The sequence below is a fragment of the Homalodisca vitripennis genome, chromosome 1, assembly GCF_021130785.1.
Source record: "Homalodisca vitripennis isolate AUS2020 chromosome 1, UT_GWSS_2.1, whole genome shotgun sequence".
Lineage (NCBI taxonomy): Eukaryota > Metazoa > Arthropoda > Insecta > Hemiptera > Cicadellidae > Homalodisca > Homalodisca vitripennis.
The window spans coordinates 224,023,535-224,044,607 of NC_060207.1; the positions used below are offsets into that span (position 1 = coordinate 224,023,535).

Consider the following 21,073-nt stretch of genomic DNA (forward strand, 5'->3'; position numbering starts at 1 on the left):
TTATCTTTGTAGAAGTCTCAATTGATGAGGTCATTAAAGCTGTCAAAAGAGTTAAAAACTCAGAAAGCAAAGACATTTATAACAAATCTAACAATATATTTTAAAGAATTTACCTTATGTTTTTGAACCCATTAACTATATGTATATCTGCCCGATTCTTAAGAAAGGGTCTAGGAGTTTCCCTGAGAGCTATTGCCCAGTATAAATTTTACCTGTCCTGTAATAATAGAAATTGTTTTACATGATGAACCTTTTGCGTATCTGGAAAATAATATCAATCTAAATTTATTACAATAGAAGAGGTAAATACACCATTGATGCAGTTTATTCACTAATTAAGGAGGTCCTAAACACTTTTGAGATTAAACCCTTTGCTCAGGTAACATATTTTGACTTGAGCAGGGCCTTAAAACTTAACTATTACGGTATTAATGGGAATCCGGCTTTAAAGAGTTCTTTAAAGACTATTTATCTAACCGCAGGCGAAAAGTTTGTTTCTATTAATGGAAATCGGTCCAACAATTTGGTGATCGGGATTGTTGTACCTAAGGGTCAGTCCTGGGCCCTATTATGTTTTTATTATATATAAATTAATTTCCTACCGTTGTTAGGTTAAAATCTCTTTTATATGCTAACGACACAACTCTTTAGAATATCCATACAAACTTTGACAAACTACAAGTTCTTGTCATTGAATCAGTTGAGAAAGCCTCAGTGTGGTTTAGATCAAATGGATCTTTACTAAATGAAGTCAAAACTCAAAACATTTTGTTTACTTTACGACAAACCCCTACAATTGACACACCAAATTATTTCTTTTCTTGTGTTAAATTTCTAGGAATGTTTTGGTAGAGTAATTTTTTTGCTTAGACGTATTATAAATTGTGTTACTGAAAAATATTTTAAATCTGCATACTATGCCTATTTTTAATCAATAACAAGGTATGGCCTAATATTATTGGATAATAGAGCTAAAATTAATGAAATCATTATCCTGAAAAACAAAGCTATCAGAATAATAACAAAATCACAACCACTAGAACACTGTGAACCACTTTTTATTAAGCTTTGGTGGAAACTTTTATAAATTTATATATTTCTGACTCAGTATTGTATATTACAAAAAACATGTCATCATTAATTTTGACTAGCAACTTGCATAATTATATTAGCAGAAATAAATATAATATTGTTATTGAGCATTGCAGATTAAACAAAAAACAAAATAGGCATGTTATAATTACTCAGAAGACAAATTGCAATATTTGTTGTATTTTTCACGAGGCACTCCTGCTGCGTGCCTCGTAACTGTGCAGTGTGCCTGATTCAAAGGTCTACACATGTGGTCTTTCCTTGTGCCTTGTGCCAGTGCACTGAGTGCTGAGACACACTGCATGGTTGCCAGGTTAATCTCCAATGCCCGTTATGTAGGCAAGTGAGCCAGGCAATAATTAGAGTTTATTTCTGATAATTCTAATTTTTTATATACAATAAAAATCCGAGATTGAAAGCCTATTTTTGTTCTATATTATACAAATTTTATTTCTTTCCTATGTAATACATCCTGTATAAATAGATTACAATGAAATGGATATGTTATTAATAGTATCATATGGAACATTTTAAGAGGTATTGAGATTGCGTCCTAAACAATTAATAACTTTGATCCTCAAAAATCAGGAAGATTAATTTTAACAACAATCAGTCTACAAGTAGACTGCGGCAAACTTCTTACGACGCAGTGGGAGGACTGAGAGTAGTCGATCTCACTCAGTATATACCAGCAACAAAAGTGTTAATATACGTTTTGATGTTGTCGTCTTGCACTGTATGTCATGTTGTATGGGTCTTCTGAAGCCTTACTGTATACTTGTTTTCAGTTTTTTCAAGTAATGTCCTAATAGTCCTCATCCTCTTTTTAAGATTCACGACTTGTTTAACATGGTCTCATACATTCATTTTTAATCTATGAATGTTCAGCTTTGACAATGTAATTTAAACATTAATTTAAATTTGTTATGCAATCATTACTAAGAGAGATATTCGCGCCAATACACCAAAATTCAGAGATAGCAGGCTGATTAATAATTTTTATAAAGACTCATAACAAGTTGTTATTTTCTTTGAACAGCCAAAACAAGACACGCTCTTATAAGTGCGTTACTGGAGCAATCTGTAATAAGATATATATCCTACTAATATTATAAATGCGAAAGTTTGAATGTTTGGATATTTGGATGTTTGGATGTTTGTATGTTTAGATGTTAAGATGTTTGTCCTCGAATCACGCTGAAACTGCTATACGGATTGTGCTGAAATTTGGAACCGGTATAGCTTTTGGTCTGAATTAACACTTAGAGTAGCTGTTAACACTTTCAGCTGAAGTTTATCAAAGAGGCAGAAACATGTGTTTACATTTAGATTTGAGTAAATATGGAATTATTGTAAAGCGCTTAATCAGTAGTGTAATGTAGATTGCAAATACGAAGTTATTTAATTTTAAATTTAGATTGCGACAATGATCAATAATCCATCTAATACAATAGAAATGCTATTTATACGCTGTTATAACAACTACCATATTGTATAAAGCTGTGAATGTTTGCACATAACGTAATCTAATCTGGTTAGTTCCTTTAACATTGTGTATGGCCTTTTTACTGTAGTTATTGAAAAGCAAATGGAGATAATATTGCCCTAATACTTGAAGCATATACCCCTAATACATATTTAGCGATCGGTAAAAATATCAAAATCACTTAATCATCAAAATTTAACCTAAGTTAGATTCCGAAACCAACATATGAGACCATTGTTTTGGTTAGCGCAACAGCATAAATCAATTGTGGAACTATAAATAGATTAGACCGGGGGTGAATTTAAACGACCAGAACAGACCCATATTGACCGCAGCAATTTTTGAGTTGTACGATATACTTTCGTCATTGGGATAAAAAGGCTAACTCTTATTGTTACTGTAGCCATCGAAGAACGTCAATAAATTAACATGGAATGTGGGAGGGAAATACTAATCTTATAAAAACTGTTTCACTTTACGACTTCAGGATCCCAAATCTCTGTTCCTTAATCTTAAATCTAAATTGGATCAGGAGATTGGAATAGCTTTGAGTGACTATCGATTATCTCTAGACTGTTTATTATGTTATAGAAAAAAAATACATAGGTATATTGTCCAGTTTTTCAACAGAAAATTGCGTGCGAAGCCGCGGGTAACTGCTAGTATATATATATATATATATATATATACATACTGAATATATATAACTGCTAGTATATATATATATATATAAGTATATATATATTTAAGTATATATATATATAAAAAATTTGCTGTCTACGTATCTACTGATCAAGCACCGTTCTGAAATTTAATTTGTATTAAAATTTTTCTGCCTGTTTTACGAACATGAACTGAGTGTCAACAACTTTTAAATACTCAGTTAAAATTCGATTATGAAACAATATTAGAATAGTTTTAAAATTGTAAAATATTCCAGGCAACTATTTTGATCCACCTCTTCTTATAAAATTTCTTAACATTTCAACGGATTACTAAAAATTTGTCGAAATAAGAATATGTTGTGATTCATTTTTATGTGTAATATGTAGGTCTTATTTGTAATCGTACTATGGATATTATTTCATATAAGCCCATAAGCCAGATTGAAAGAATTTAGACATCTTCACCTTTTTAAAATGTATACTCATGCCATTGATAGACAACAATATGCACTTTTTAATAGAATATTAAAATAATATTCTTAAATCAATTTTTCAAGTTCAAGTTAAAGTTCAATCTTCTTTATTATCTAAAAATACATAATATAAATAAAATTTACCTCCCAGTGCACCTCAAGCCGCGCGTGCGGGTGTTCAGTTGAATCATAATTACAATTATCTTAGTGTTCATTGTCCAATTCATATTTCCATAACATTGTCTTCACTTAAACTAAATTCATAAACTAGCCAAAAGCAGTGTAAATCTAATAAATGGTATACCACGAGATCATTTTAATATTACTTAGAATAAAGCAGCATTAACAATATGTACAAAAAAATTTAATTATAAGCATTACAAATTTATAAGCAATAATAAATAGAAAAAAAATTGTATGGGCTCCTTAAATTCACCCATTTGTTTCTTAAAAGTAATATCATATTTTTCAAATTGAGCCTTAACGGTATCCTCCATTTTGACAAAACTTCTTCTTGCAATTTGGCCAAAATGTCCTTAGTAATTGTTTATTTTTGCTATTTACTCTTACCTGAGCAGCAGTTCTTACACTTCCATGATTCACGACGTACTTGTCCCATGCGATTCCATGTGCTTTCTAAAATATCAGCACAAACGAAGTGTAGATTTGTTTTACATTGAGAACAAACAGGCACTCACATCAGGCAGAAGATCGTCGCAAACGGCACAATCACTCATCTTGATAACACGGAGAACACCATTGAGTTAAATATTAAAAACTAATATAATCCGTTTTTGTACAGTTTGATTATTTTACTATAAAAAGCTCAGGTTAGTTTCGTTATTTTATGGAATGAATTATAGAAATTGCAGTTTGACTTATAAGTTTATATAGTAATTATAAAATAAATATATTTTTAATGCAATGTAAAGAACCGCCTATTTATTAACGCTTTATGAAGAATCGAAAGGCTTTATTGAAATGGTTTGTTGTGCGTCCGTCTGTGCGATAACTCTTATTATAAAGGCTCTAGTGACTTCAAACTTGGTACATATGCTCTTATTGGTCTAAATAAGAACTCTATTGATTTTAAGATAAAGAAGAATCGTCTGTGCGCTACCACTTATGTTACACTCTGTAGAGTCTTTCAATGCTTCTAACATCGTTCGGGTTATTTTAAGTAATCTCGTATTTGGTTCACAAAAACATCATATATGTATAGTACTTGTATTCATTATAACACTTATCTAGCAGTTTGGCATGAAATAGCTAGATTTTTCGGCTGAAAGTATAAAACTCGTGAGTCAAATTTCACTGTTATAGAACATTGGGAGGTTGAAAAGCTAAACTATAGTTCTTCTAATGGTTGAAATTCCCTATGGATGTTACATTTTAATCCAAATAAATTTGCTTATTATGTAAGTCATGATATTTACGTGTATAAAATATTTACTTTGTCTGACGTAGGGAAATTGCAGAATAAGTGATGAATAATTTAAGGCTTTGCCTATTTTTATATAGATTTGAATGCAAATTATTACCGGTTTTCAGTGCACGGAATATACGATTTGAACACATTTAATTCCAATGACGATAAAAACTTATATAAAAATGTAAAACACAATGAAATTAGATGAACAAATAATTTACATTATTGGATTATGTGCAAGATTTGCGGTTCGGCCTAAACATTCATTCAAATTCAAGGTAAATAATTTTTGGTGCCATTATCAGTTGTAATCAACAACCGCCGCACGCCATGCGCACGGACCCTTCTCTTGTGCGAGGAGACAAATGTCTATCTCGTGTCGCCTCGCCTTGTGCTGTCGACTGCTCGCCCTGCTGTAGAGGACAGTAATGGCGGGTCGTCGGGAGCGGGGTGAGGGGCAAGGTTGGATTCTCCTCCATCCCCTCTGTCCCCACCAAGGCCCCTTTGGAACAAAGCGAGAGGTGCTGTGACACTGAAACTTGAAACAGTCTCACGGCACCTAAACGAACCGTGGATCGTTGCACAGTACCTAACCTTACAGCGCCTAATATCACAGCACCTAAATGACGACTTTTTTTCTGTAGGTGGTATGAGATTAGGTGCTAAAAGATTAGGTGCTATGAAGCCGCACCTGTGAACTAGCCACAGAAAAAGATGCAGGCAAGCGTGAAACACTAAAGCTAAACCTAAAAGCCCACAAAGTCCGTGCAGACAAATTCTACAAACTTTTGCAAGAAAATAATGATAAAGAGCTTATTCTGAGCTATGATTGTCAGAAAAATCTTGTCCTTCCTAAAATACCGGACCAAGCCGCATACTATAAGCGCCAGCTATATCTATATAATTTTGTGATTTGTGAGGGACATTCTAAAGTCCTCTTGAATTCAGAAAACACCTTTTCTTACCTCTGGACTGAAAACCAGTATGCAAAAGGGTCCAGTCAAATTGCATCTGCTGTTTACCACAGGTTAACAAGCGCTAACATGGAAAATGTCACCACAGTCAAACTTTTCTCTGACGGCTGTGGTGGCCAAAACAAGAACACAACTGTTGTCGGTATGATTGCTCATTGGCTCCTGAAAGATGCACCTAAACATGTTACTAAAGTTGTACTACTCTTTCCGGTAGTCGGCCATTCTTTCATTCCCCCTGATAGAGTGTTTGGAGTACTTGAAAGGAAATTTCAAGATCTGAGTGTAATCAACAATCCCAATGAGTACACTGAAATAATTGAAAAGCACTGTACTGTTGTGAAACTTGGGACGGATTGCCCTGTGAGTGATTGGAAAACTCTAACCGATGCTGTTCTAAAAAAACCAGGACAATGGCATTTTCAATTTCGAAAGGCCAAGAAATTTATCTTTTCAAGAAGTAAAAGTAATCCAAACTCCATCCTGGTACAAGGAGAAGCAAACTATGTATTTGAAATCGGCGAGAGTAAGTCAGTAATGAAAAGGGGGAAAAATTTTGACAATGCAGTTTTGAGAGTGATACAAGAAGGACACCCAGTGAAACAAGTAAAAATCAATGATGTGAAATGCTTGCTAAATCTCCACTATGGAAATGACTGGCAACGGGAGCCAAAGTTGAAGTTTTTCAAGGACTTATTCCAGCTACCTACCACCAATCAAGGCGAAGAAGATGATGATGATGATTTTGAAATAAATGAAGAGGATGAGCCTATGATTGAGTGAAAATATTTTTAATAAACGACACATTTATTTTATAAACTCTGTAGATAAATAAATTCATGGTTTTGTATTGAAAATGAATACGATTGTGTTCATTAATCCTAACCTAACTTTACCTAACAATATAGGCTACAATGTTTTGAGAAAAAAGGATTTAATAATATAAGGTTCTGTTTTTAACTTATTTTGGAATGGTAAACGCAATTTAACTGGTTTTGGAACCAAAGTTAAAAAGCAAGTGGCGGAGAGTAAGTTTCCAAAAGCAGCTAAATCATAGTTACTGTTCCAAAACAAGCTATGCCATATATTTAATCGGCTGCAGTAATTATAACTTTTGTACCATTTTTTAGCAATTTTAAAACAATATAACTAATTTTTTAACCTTTTTTTTAAACAAAAATCATAAAAATGTAATGGATGTGAGAAAAGCAATCAGTTTTTGGCATTTATCTAAAAAACTTGCAGAGTGGATTTAGCTTGTTTTGGCATTTGGCGACTCATTTACAAAATTAAATAATTAGGCTAAAAATCCACCGATTCATCTCAACACTACATGATTGACGCTGCCGGCCTTTTACAAGCGTATCTTTAAAGTGTTCCTGCTCGGATTCCGTTACGAGAGCTACCGTTGGAATTTATGTCAAACGTACAAAAATAGTTAGTATATTGTATACTTGTTATAGCTAAAGAGGTTTTAGATTTGTACTTAGGTTTGGTTAGAATATTGTGCAATAATAATATTTTAAAGTTTAAGTTTACTACCTGTACTTTCTTCAAAGATACATAGCGCTTAACAGACATACATGCGGTAAAGTGAGTACCACATTATTATGCATTATTTAAAATTTCTTATTTATTTATACCTGACTAACCGTCTTGTATAGTTATTAATATAGTTGACTAACTAATCTCCAGCAGCACGCTAAGTGTTTGAGGTATAAGACTGCAGTGACAGTTGCAGTCTTACTGAATTACTCTAGTGTCCTGATGATAATACACAGTACAAACTGGGCTATAATTATCCCTTGTATAAGACAGTGATAGTTACTTATAGATACAACACTAGTCAAATTTATTTATCTCACTATACAGTGTGTCCAGCAACCATTCGAACAAACTTTGCCACATTGTTCATCAGGCCAAAACTAACAAATAATGCAATATAACAGGTGCCCTATTTCACTTCGTTTAGCGTCTGTCTATCTGTATGTGTTTTTTGGGAAAAAATTAATACTCAAAAACAACTTAAGATACAGAATTCAAAACTTAACAGTTATGTTAACTTGGTGTTGGTCCTTTTCAGTGAAAAAAATAAAAGAAATATCTCACTGTATTTCAAAATGGCGACCGTTCAAAACTTTCAAATTGTATTAGCTTATAAACGGCTACTTTGACAACAAATTCACTAAAATAACTTTTTTTAGCATATTTTATTACAAATTCAACAATGTTTGTTTCAAAAATATTGAATAACAAATAACTGAGTTACAGCACCAAACGTAAAAACAGGTTAAAATAATGCATTGCAAGTACCTACATACAACAATGTAGTGGATTTTTACGAATAAACTTTTTAAGGTTCTTTATTAAAATAGTGAACAATATTATAACCTGAAACTTAATATATACATTTTTGAACAATATGGCTAAGTTTGTTCGAATGGTTGCTGGACACCCTGTATGCAACGTCTTGAGTATACTACGGAGATCTCTAAACTATTCCCTGTATTTGAAGTATTCTAGATAATATTTACTCAAATTCTAAAATTACAATAAGTGATTAGATTATATGAAATACCCTACAATAGAACAAACTTATTTTCTCACTCTCAGTCTGTTGGTACATTACATTGACTTCCGCAGCATGTACGTAAAGGAAATTGGATTTCATGAACGAGTCCAGACGGATGTTGATATCGTTAACTCGTACTCGTAGCTGTGGCAGAGTGACGGATATGGAAATCTCCATGCAATTTGATGAGATTCCGTTTAATGTATCCAATGTAATAAATATATAAATGCTACTTGCTAATAAATTTACACAAAACAATTATACATAAAATAATCAAATAAATATGATAACCACATCTTTGGTTACCTAGGCTTACTTTTCAAAGTAATCCTTTTATTGTACCCTGCTCTGAGGTTATCAATAGGTACTTGTTCCATATACACTGTGATATCCTTCTTTTAATTTGATAAAATATGTGTCTATATAGAGATATGTACAGTTACATACATTTTTTGATCGTATGATTGTTTTTTGTTAAAAGAAATGAAGTATGATGCAGTATTCAGTTGAGATATGAAATGGTATTTTCAGATATCTCTTCACAAGATACATCTAAATTTTTATTGTTTAGAAATTTTATTGTGAATAAGAAAATTAAAATTAAGTCACCAAATTATTACATTGTATGTATTTTAATAGTTAGGTCACATGTGTTAATATGTCAAAAATGTATTTAAATATTAAAATTTATTTGATTGTACTCAAACTTTTGTTTATATATTATTTTATTAAGTTATCTCCTTCCCATCATGGTTATAGGTCCAATGAAATATTTTCGTTAATACCTAGTCTAATCCCATGCAGTAATGCACACCCCTATAGAATTGTTATTAGCTATCTAGATATAAAGGCAGACATATATAATATTTTCATACATCTCGAATGATGCCTCTCACCTAGAATCCAATATCAAGTTCTATAAAAATAGATCAAACGTTATGCAATTGGTCTGAAATATTCAGGTGTAATTTTTTATAATTACCCAATAATTGGCATTACATTAGAATTCTAGGAATAGTGTTATATGAAATATTATTATAGAGAACAATAATTTACTGTTATCATTAAGGTACCTAATTATCTGATTTGTTATTCCAGTTGGTTTGTACGGCAGTAAATTTACATTGAAACAGAGATCTTTGCAATTTGCTCATTAACAATCTCAGATGCTTTGTTGTAAGAGGATAAAAACTCTTTGTGATTTCTCACGGTGTACATACAAAGCTATTGTAACTGTTTTCAATATTTGAATTCTGAGATTCGTTTTATCACTACACCTTTGCATATTCTATTCTCTATATAGGTATTAATCTACATTATTCTAATTGTATTGTAATCTTCCTTTGTATGATTTTCTGTACTGTTCTTGTAGAAAAATGTTACATACAATTTGGTTGTGATATTTGAGACATTTTAAACAATCCGGAAAAATACAACTTAAAAGTAAACGTCTAAAAATGTAAGTGATTTTTAAATCACGATTATTTATTTAATTTAAATCATGACAGAAATTATGGATGGGAAAATTCCCATATCTGTGTCAGGGTTTGAGATGGAATTTCTCTCGGGACTTCTGATAAACGATACAGAGTAACGAGACGAAATAATTTACCGAGATTAATTTAATCCTCACTCAACTCACGGAGTGTGAGAAATTTTTCATTGCTGGTTTTCCGATTGGTGTCCCTGTTAAATCATTTAATTAGGATTTTTTAAATAAACATAGTTTATGTCACAGTACCGGGTTACGCATTCCTGTATCTCTTTTAGAATAAATACATATATAAATCACGTTTTCTTACATTTAATATTAGTACTTCATGGATCGTTGGAAATATTAGATGTTTAGTGATTGTTTTCCGATTTTTATCCTTGTTAATAGCAACGTACAATTAATCCTAGAGCACTGTGTTAGGATATAGAGCTGCAATAGCGCAAGGGATGCAGATTACGATATTCTATGAAATATTTACAAGACGACATAGAGGAATGTTATGGATGTAATAAATACGTTGACGAAATGTAGTTTCCTTTTTCAGAGATTACCATTTTTTTAAAAAAACAATTAGGTTACTGTGAGAAATCTGTGTACTTTATAATTTATGTGCGATTCGAACCCTCTGCGATTTCTTTAAAGAACCTGTTTCCATAGAAATAATGCATTGTTGAGGCACTAATTTATATTCTGAAATATCTGTGTAGTTAAAATTTTATTGTGTAGCTTGAAAAATTCTATTATTCTTAAACATATTTATTAAAAGCGATTAAATTACTGTTAGCTCAGTAATGCTCAACGCCTTATCAGTTACAAGATGAGTTTTACGATGAATAATTGGGATAGTGGTGGAATAACATTACTTAAAGAAACTTAAGGCTTTTTATTGCTCTTATCGTAAGTATATACTCATATTTTTTTCAAAGTTTATCATGGGAAAGTGATAGATTAAACAGTAATCTCACAAGGCCGAGACCCACGTGGTACAAATATAAGGCTTTTAAGTGTTATTATTAAGCTGTCATGTCCCAATATGTTTCTTCGCTGTAACCCCTTTTGTTAGTTACAATTAAGTATTAGAAATTGTAATGTTACATAGTTCTGGATACTATTAATTTTATTATTATGAAATTTTTAGTTTTGGTAATGAACTAATTATTATATTTTTCAGCTATGATTTCGCTACGACAAGAAATACGAATAAATTTCTACAACCTGTCAACGTACTAATCTCTTGTTATAGAAATGTTTTGTAAATAAGCAACAGAATATATACATATATATAAAATATATTTTATATTATATTATAAATGTATAAAAAATAAAAGAAAATATTGAATATACCTTCAGAAATAATTGTTCATACATCGTACTGTAAACACAAAGTTTCAACTACTTGTAATATTTAGATAACTTAAACATTTATACATGACTATAAATTTTATTTTTCTGCACCCGGGCCAAAAGAGAGCAGATGTTTTATAAATATACAACATGGCTTAAATAAGGGAACTCGATTTCCTCTCAAAGACTCATACAATATTCATGTATTGAAAAGGGGACTTCATCGGGCTTTGGAGAGCCATTCATTATAATTCAGTTTTCCCGGCAACACCGCGAACATTCGAGTACGAGTAGATTACACACTTCTTGATGATTCGGTTATTCATATTTGTGGAAGATTTTTTATAGTTTATGTGTTTCTTTAAAAAAACTTATATCATATCATACTCTCTTATACTTTTGCCACACAAGAGAAGTTTTTGTAAACACAACTATCTCAAGAGCTGTGCTATTTATTATTATAAAGTTTAAAATCAGCAATTTTTTTGCATTATTCAAAGGATATTTCTATAAAAAAAATTTCTTTTGCAATAAAAACACTAAACCTTATGCGTTATAGTTTTATTTTATTCTAGGCAGGAGGTGTTGCAATTGGTTTGGAATATTATCGGGAAATAGTGCAATAAACAAAATTACTTTGTTTCGTATTATATATTGCTTTGCCATAATATTAAACCACTTTATATGAATATGAACTTTTTTAGAACGTTCTTTTGCGTTGGACTGACTGTTTTTAAAGCCCAAACTTGTGGGAATTTAAAGATAGAGCTTTACAACATTTACACAGGTGTATGTAACTAAGATGTGTAAAGACAAAAATAAATCTGTACCATCGAATTATTTAAATAGGAATGGTGAATTGTTATAAAGCTAAAAAAGAAAAGTAAAAGGAAACCAAAGATTTCAAAACAGTGGAAACTATACACACTTGCTGTGGTCGCACTGAAAGAATGAATTCTGTAAGCCAAAAATAAAATTATTAGTATGTAAATTTATTTTGAACAATAGATATATATCTTCTCGGTAACTAGTAGATCATTAGCACTGATCAGAGAAAATAAGCTACTAAAATATTATTTTTATCATAATAATATTGTATTGTTTGAATTCCTTGGATGTTCAGCTAGTTATTTCAAAATGTGAATCTAAATTGAAAGGGTAAATTATTTATATTTGTTAGTATATAATATGTAATATTGAATATGAACAAGATCGTGTAAAATTACAAGGATGATGTGTCCTTAGCCGTTTAATGTATATTATTATTTTAGTAACGTCCTGAAGAACAGAAGTACATAAACTAAATTAAGTAATTTAGGTCGAAAGTATCATTTATAATTTTTTTAAATAACATTTCGATAAATCTTTTAAATTATAGACTTTTATTAAGTTAAATACTATTATAAAACATGTTACAAAAGTTTTAGACTTTTTAAAAATGCAATGCTGATGTTTAATAGGAGGATAGAGTTACAAACATTTCCGAGTGCGATTATCTTGTAGAATATGTGAAAATGGGTAACTATGATTGATAAGCGAATCGTAAAGCAACAGTCAGAAGTCTTTCTATAAATCTGGTTTTTACTGTATTAATACAGTGGCTTTGTAGTTCAAATTTAAAATCAGGTACTATAGGCATATGCTGTTGGGAATTTTAATATCTATCCCACAGTGCATTCTGATGTCATTAATAATCTAACCAATGCAATGAACATATGTCTGAACTGTCAATAGGGTTAAAGCAGCAAGGCTATGGCAGATTTAACCTCTGACAGTTTAGATTAAAGGTGTCATCATCAACATCACTTAACACTTTGATCTCTGATGCTTTATAAACAGCGCCAATGGGGTTATTTATATCGTATCAAAGTTATCACATTTACCTGATAGGTTCTTAACGCCTTGGTGGGTATTTCCACGTTAAATTTACCTAACCCACTTCCGAGAGCTTCGTATGCTCTAATTGAAACTATCACATGTTTACAGATTTTTCATTATTTTTTTACTAATAAAGTGCTGATGATGTAAAACTGTTTTCCATCGTATCCACTGAAGAGGACTGCCTACGAATCCAGGAATATCTTTGTGCGATCGACCGCTGGTGCGAAGAGAACAAAATGAAACTCAACACTAAGAAATGCCAAGTGATGACCTTCCATCGGAATCTCTCCCCCGTTGTCTATGAGTACAATATACGCAGTGAGCCCTTAACTCGTGTACTGCAGGTAAAAGATCTTGGTATTACATTAGTACCTTCACTGAATCCTGAGTTGCATGTGCGAAACATTTGCAGCAGAGCAAACAAAATGCTTGGATTTGTCTCCCGCTTCTCAAAAGGCTTAAGTGACACGGCTTTAAAAACTTTGTATTGTGCTTTGGTACGCCAAATCCTTGAATATGGCTCTCCAGCATGGAACCCCCCCAGAAGTTTCCCATAGATGAACTAGAGACTATTCAAAGAAGATTTATTCGAATGGTGGGTGTCAGGAGTGGGTGTTCTCTATCGTCAGGTTCCCATCGGGAAATGTCTCTAGATCTGGGACTTCTGACTCTTGCGGATCGCAGATTCTCCGCTGACGTTGTACTGCTGTCAAACGGCAAGATCGACTGTCCCGATATGCTGAGCCAGATCCTCTTCAGGACCCCTTCAGCCACTCGCTCCAGAGACCTGTTCGCTAGGCAGCAACATCGCACCAACCACGCAGCAAACAATACGATATACCGACTTCAGAGTTCTGGTAATAACGTTGCCGACATCGTTGACTTTTTTGTGGACAGTATACCAGTGCTCAAGAGGAGGATCGCCGGCCTGCATGAGTTATCTGCCTAGGAGTTGCACAATGAGGGAAGACACTCGTTCTTATACTTTACCTGTACGTCTCTCATTGCTGTTATTTATATATTGTGTCTTGTTAATTCTTGTCTATTCTTGTTTATTCATTGTTTTATTCTCATTGTTTCGTGCTAATGTATCGCTGTTATTGTTCGTTGTTTTCCATAGTTCAAATCACGGTACACTAATAGTTAATTACGTTATTGTCATTCATAGTTTATATCCGTTTCGTCACTTAAATAGTTTATTAATCGTTATTGCTCTATTTGTCACTGTGGTTGTTTACTTTCATTGTTTAATTATTGTTCAAAACTGTAAAAATGGAGATGTCCGTTGAAATGTAAAATAAATAAAAATAAATAAATGAATGATAATTCTCATCGTGTAATATTTGGAAATGCAGATGTAAATTGTATGAATAAACATCTAAAAAAATAAATATAAGTTCTGAAAAAAGTGAGGTTAATTTAGCTGTGGTAGAGTATTAGAAAGAAAGGGCCTCAGGGAAAAAGGGCAGAGAGAAGTCTTTAAGCCCTAGGGAAGAAAGAGGAAAATCTGCACTCGTTGCTACTTTGGATATAAACCTTCTATTTCCAGCTTATTTGGCAACAAGATCGGTCCTAAACAATGTTTCTCGTACTTCTGTAGTATTATTAGGTATAAAACCGTTATGAATGAATGATACTCATACAATAATATGGTTAAATATTTAAAACGTATGCATACATCAGTTTTTAAAGTCTACTTTCTTCAAAAAATTAAAAAGAAATTTCCGATTCGAGAAAAAAACTTGTAAGCTGATTCTCTGCACGGTTTCTCGAAATAATTGCCGGACGTACATACATACACAAAGACGCACTCAAAAATTCTCCGGACCGGTTGATTAGTATATACATACAAATAATAGTTGTTGCTTGTGGGCATAAATTAATAGTAAAACTTTTGTTTAGTCACTTAAAATAAGATATATTATAAAATGATTTTAAAATAAATTTTCACACAGGATCGTCATATTAGTATGCCACAGTCCAAGCGAATTTAATTATTTAGTTACAAAATAAGACTTATTAGGAAATATGGGCAAGTTGACAGATTATACCATTATTCAATTTCAACCTAAGAATAATTTGACCTAAAAATTTTCACTTTGTTCTCGTGTTATTGTGAGGCATGTTAGAGAGGAAAGAAATTTTTCGATCCCTTCAAGTCATATACTTCGCAAACGCTCAGCCAATATAACAATAAAATACGCTAAAATCTTCAAACCTAGATGAAAATATATTTAAAAACTGGAAATCTGTGAGATTTTTGGATTTATCCGATCACAACCCCCAGAACCTAGCAGACGTTTGGTAAGGTAGGATATTTCAATTTAGTACAAACCTCTTTGTAACTTGTTATTGCCAGAAAACATATAAACTTCATTTTTAACTACCCTAAACAATTTACAATGGCTGTCCAGTACAGTCCTTTCTCCTTAAGCTCTGTATTGAGCACACCAGAAGTCATAAGTCAAATCCAATGGCAGAAGACTTTTAAATTTCCTGGAAAATAGGTCCAGTGACACTTTGTCGTACCTCCAAAGTTCAAGCCTCAAAATTCCGTAAAAATCAAAATTTCCTTATATCCAGAAAGTAAATAAACATCACGGTCTACACAAATGTATCCCTGGCAAACTGCACATCCAAATTCAAGTTATGTAATTTATTTTCTTATCTTTGAATTTGTTTAAACCTAAATTAATGGGCGAACCGAAGACGAGTAGTAATATATAACAATTAATTTCTTTCCCAAGTATCAGGATGGCGGTCATTCACAATTGGCTATAACTTTTACATCAAGTGTTTCACAAAATAAATAAACATTTAAACTCTTCATAAAATATTTATGTAACGCCATGTAACATTTGTGGTTACTTCTTTTTCAAAATCTTTCCAGGACACAAGATTATATCTGTTTAAAATTTGGAAATATAGTATTCAACTGCTAAAAATAAACATAATTTCGGATTAGCTGTAACTAAATCATGTCTCGATTTTATCTAAAAATTTATATAGTAGTAAAAGGTTTTGTCAAGCTTTCAAGATTTTGAAATTTCTAAATGTTTGAAAGGCTTACGATTATATTTACATGATAAAATTGAGGTTTATTGTCCCATCAGTGTTATACCAATCAATCAAACATGTAAACTAATAATACATTTCGAAGTTTTTCGTTTCAAGATTATAGCCAGATTTAAATCTTCCTCTCTTCCGATTTAGCCACAAGGTATATTTTTATTTCTTTACTAACAATAATTTATTCTTTTGACGAAAAAGAGAAAATGTTTTAATGGATTCGTATTGATACATTGCTCACGCCTTTCCTCAGACCGGTCTTTCTTCATGTGCCCTCACATGTGAGTTATTTCTTTATGTGGCTCACATGTAGTGAATGGAACACGTTCTTTTGACGTTTTCCTTTTCTACATCTCCAAAACTAAAATTAAATAACATCAAAACTTTCATTTTCCCACGCTGGGGTAAAGTATAAGTATCTGGGTATTTATATAATAATCCATTAAAAAACTTCTTTAAATTTAACATTAGCACCTAAATTCAGACCCTAGACAAATACACTCAGTTTAATTTCAATACATTTATTAACATCAAATGACTATGCATAGATTTTTATATTTGAAACGCTTACGTCAGTGGCACTATTCTATCTAGGTATGAAAATGTCTTCTTTATTTATAGAAAAACAATTTCAATAGTTATTTCGTAATTGAAATTACGAATTGAAAGATTTCGTTGCATTATTTACTATAATTGTATGACAAAAAATGTCATCGATAGTAGTATTTGTCCTTTGCGTGCTTTATTAGAAAAACCCCAAAACAATATTTCTAATAATATGGCACACGTTATTTGATCAGTATTTTTTTTAATAGGGATGAATTTTACCCTCTTTATTCTATAAGAAACTGTCGGAAATTGTATAATATATTCCTGTTTATTACATAAACAAAATCAACATATTGTAATTAATTGTTAAGATATGTGGTGTTTTATTCAAGATCTCACTAAAAATGAGTCTCCACAGTAAGACCAAGATATTTGCAGACCGTAGTTGAATAAGCAATGTTATCCTTGGTGTGAAATGGAAACCAAAAATGCTACTCATGACACTGGCTGTGGATTAAATTTACAACGGTTCCAGGTATTGATTTGGTAATATAAATTGAACGGAATGTTTAACACTCAAAAGTAAAAAAATAAATTTAAAGTGAATGTATAGACCATTTCAATAGCATACAATTATTCTAAGGGACCAAATAAAAGATGTAATGATTAGTTTTCAAAGTAATGCAACTTCTTGAAGATCTATCTGAAATTTTCCTGTTCTTTACACGCGGACGAATCTATTTCAAATCGTATTACCTTTTGTACAATAAACCACTTAAGTAAACAATTCTTTATAAATCCTAACTAACACTCATAAAAATTCTTATACAGTAGAAGTAGAAAGTAGAATATGGAATATGGATAAATTTAGAAATACCTTCTAATTACAATACAATACTTGCAATTGCTGCAGTATAAAAACTACATGGATTCTTTTAATTTATTTCAACTGGTGTAAACATTTAAAATGTATGAAACTGCTCAACAATAAGTATTATTATTTTTAAATCATAAAATTATTAATAATCTCTGGATTATTATAAACTAAGTTTTATCTTTTACTAACCTAAAACAACGATACACCGTGTATCTTAGAAAGCCAAAATGTTTAAGATGAATTCCAATGAACTACTATTCGTTGGTAATCCAATAGGGATTTTAGTCCCTGAGGACATCCTTTAACTGTTTAGAGTAAGTTTAGTTAGCTATCCAGTAGTAAGAAGAGCAAATTTTATATTCCACAGCGAGTATTTGTTCCAACATTCATCTCATGAAAGTAGCATTGATCTACTTCTACTGTACTACAGTACTACGATTGCTACCGGTATTTCCAGCCGTTATCAACTTTCATGAAACGAACCTTAGGGATTTAGCTTCAACAACTCAACTGCAGAATTGCTGTTGACGTTAGAGATCGAGCAGTTGCTATCCGATATTTAACAGCCACCGTAAATTATTGTGAACCAACATTTTCTTATTTAGCTTTTACAATTCAACTGCAGAATTATTGCTGTTGACGTTAAAAATACAGATCGAGCAGACGTTATCCGGTATTTAACAGACGCCGTAAATTTTAGTGAACTAACGTTTTCTTATTTAGCTTCACCAACTCAACTGCAGCAATGCTGTTGACGTCATGGATCGAGCAGACGCTATCCGGTATTTAACAGACGCCGTAAATTTTTAGCGAACTAACGTTTTCTTATTTAGCTTCACCAACTCAACTGCAGAATTATTGCTGTTGACGTCATGGATCGAGCAGACGCTATCCGGTATTTAACAGCCACCATCAATTTTAGCGAACTAACGTTTTCTTATTTAGCTTCACCAACTCAACTGCAGCAATGCTGTTGACGTCATGGATCGAGCAGACGCTATCCGGTATTTAACAGACGCCGTCAATTTTTGTGAACCAACGTTTTCTTATTAAGCTTCACCAACTCAACTGCAGCAATGCTGTTGACGTCATGGATCGAGCAGACGCTATCCGGTATTTAACAGACGCCGTAAATTTTTGTGAACCAACGTTTCATGATTAAGCTTTTACTAACTCAACTGCAGAATTATTGCTGTTGACGTCATGGATCGAGCAGACGCTATCCGGTATTTAATAGCCGCCCTCAATTTTTTAAACCAACGGTTTCTGATTTACTTTGCCATTTCATTTACAGCATCATCGACATTACCAATTTGTAAAACTTGGAACTCTACTCTTAAAAATCTAGTCACTGTTATTCACATGAACTGAGAAATTACTCGGTAACGAGTAACTAGCTTAGTCCAAAGTAACGCATATGTTTAATACATTACAAATCTACAGAAAGTAGGAATTTAACCCAAGAAATTGCGGACTTAATTTTATGAGATTTATGCCTTTCAAATCAAACTGTAATAAATAAAACAGTGAATACAACTTTTAACAGCACAGTGTAAATATTTCTGTCCCTTTGTGTATTAGTAGCCACACATTTTGCCTAAAATACCGCAAAGAACTGAGAACTTATTTAAATTAAGAAATAAAATTAATTGAAAACTAAGTATTTTTAAACGAAAATTATTGACGGAGAGTAGAGAGGAAAGGATGTCATTCTGGGTTAGTTATAGGTAATTATTTAGTACTAACATTGTTAGTCAAACAGAATAAATAATAACGTTTCGCAGCAATAGTTGGAAGGATTTATTAAAAAAATTGACGCGGAAGATGAATTGGAGTACGTGCATAATAAATTTTGGTTATTGAATGGTATGCGATCCTGAGAATTTTGAGAGATACCTGTAATAAAACGAAAACCACCGAATTAGAATTAAAAATTGTTTAATGATTTTGAAATACTCTTTTACTTCGATATTTTTAACGATATTAATGAAGCATTTATTAGATCCTCCTGTTTAAGGGTATAAGAAAATGATAATACATTGTATTTATACAGCAACGCCACTATTTGACGTAATTTAACCGGAGATCTAAAGGGTAATATCTCCTTGCGGTGTGCATATAGTTGCTCTATCTCTTTTAATGCTGGGAATAATAATTAACAGCCGACGAGCAGACCCTTTAAAATTGCTATTGCTGAATACGTTTGGTGAACTCTTCATTTCCAAGTAACTAAAAAGTGCCAGAAGAAGACAGTTTCTTATTTGCTTAGTTCACAGTATTACCCGAGCAAAGACTATTTGAAGGGAATTTGCTTGTTGTTTAATTCATGACTGACCCTGGTGATTTAAAAACTTAATAAGACACGCTCGTGACGAAAACCTGTTCCATTATTTAGGTCACAAAATCCCTTACGACACACTTGAATAGTTAGTTAGGATTTTGCTACAGAAGGGATATCAGACACGTGTTCTTGAAACTTTGAATTATGTTTCAGAAATTTCCAGATTTTTAATTATACATAGTGGCGATTTAATCAATATCATCCAGTCCTGTTTGAGTGACCGACGTATGGATTTATAGGCTCTGCTGATTTACAGTACTGTTTTTGTGATTGTTTATGTTTATATTCTTATCTTAAATGAATTTTATTATTTATTTGCAATAGAAATATTCTTTGTGTACTACCCTTACTACTCCAAAGGGCATGAAATAATTCGCTTTTAAATTTTAACATCATCCCATAATCCCCTGTGCCACAAAACACTAGACCCGATACGTTTGGAAGGTCGCTCCAATCGCGTGAGGACTTTATTGTGTGACCTGAATATTAAAAAGGTAGCGGGAAAGGTGGAGGCGCTGGAGTTACCGATCGTATTTATCAGGAACAATGTGTCCTTATGTTTACATTGTACTTTAAACTACAGGATGGGCATAAATATCAAATTTCACTATTTGAACTTTCAGGTAAAAAAAAAGGAAGAGATCTTGAAGTATAGACAGTATGTAGTATAGTCCTATCTTGTTCAGTTCAGTGCATGCTTGTCTGATTTTTTTAAAGGAAAACGTATATTTAATGTCAATAAATAAATGTAAATAAATGGAGTTCAAATTTTACAAAATTGTGTCTACTCTTTAAAAAAAATCAGATACTTACCATATCAGGTTTCAAA

The 21,073-nt window shown here is 32.1% G+C and overlaps 1 protein-coding gene across 1 annotated transcript in view; it reads left to right on the forward strand.

The window, feature by feature from the left end:
- The window catches only part of LOC124355023, a 76,829-nt gene that overhangs the window by 3,277 nt on the left and 52,479 nt on the right, over positions 1 to 21,073 (forward strand). The window contains exon 2 of the mRNA XM_046805906.1: positions 5,844 to 6,642. Coding sequence (XP_046661862.1) covers positions 5,844 to 6,642 — 799 coding nt within the window. The remainder of the gene's footprint in view (positions 1 to 5,843; positions 6,643 to 21,073) is intronic.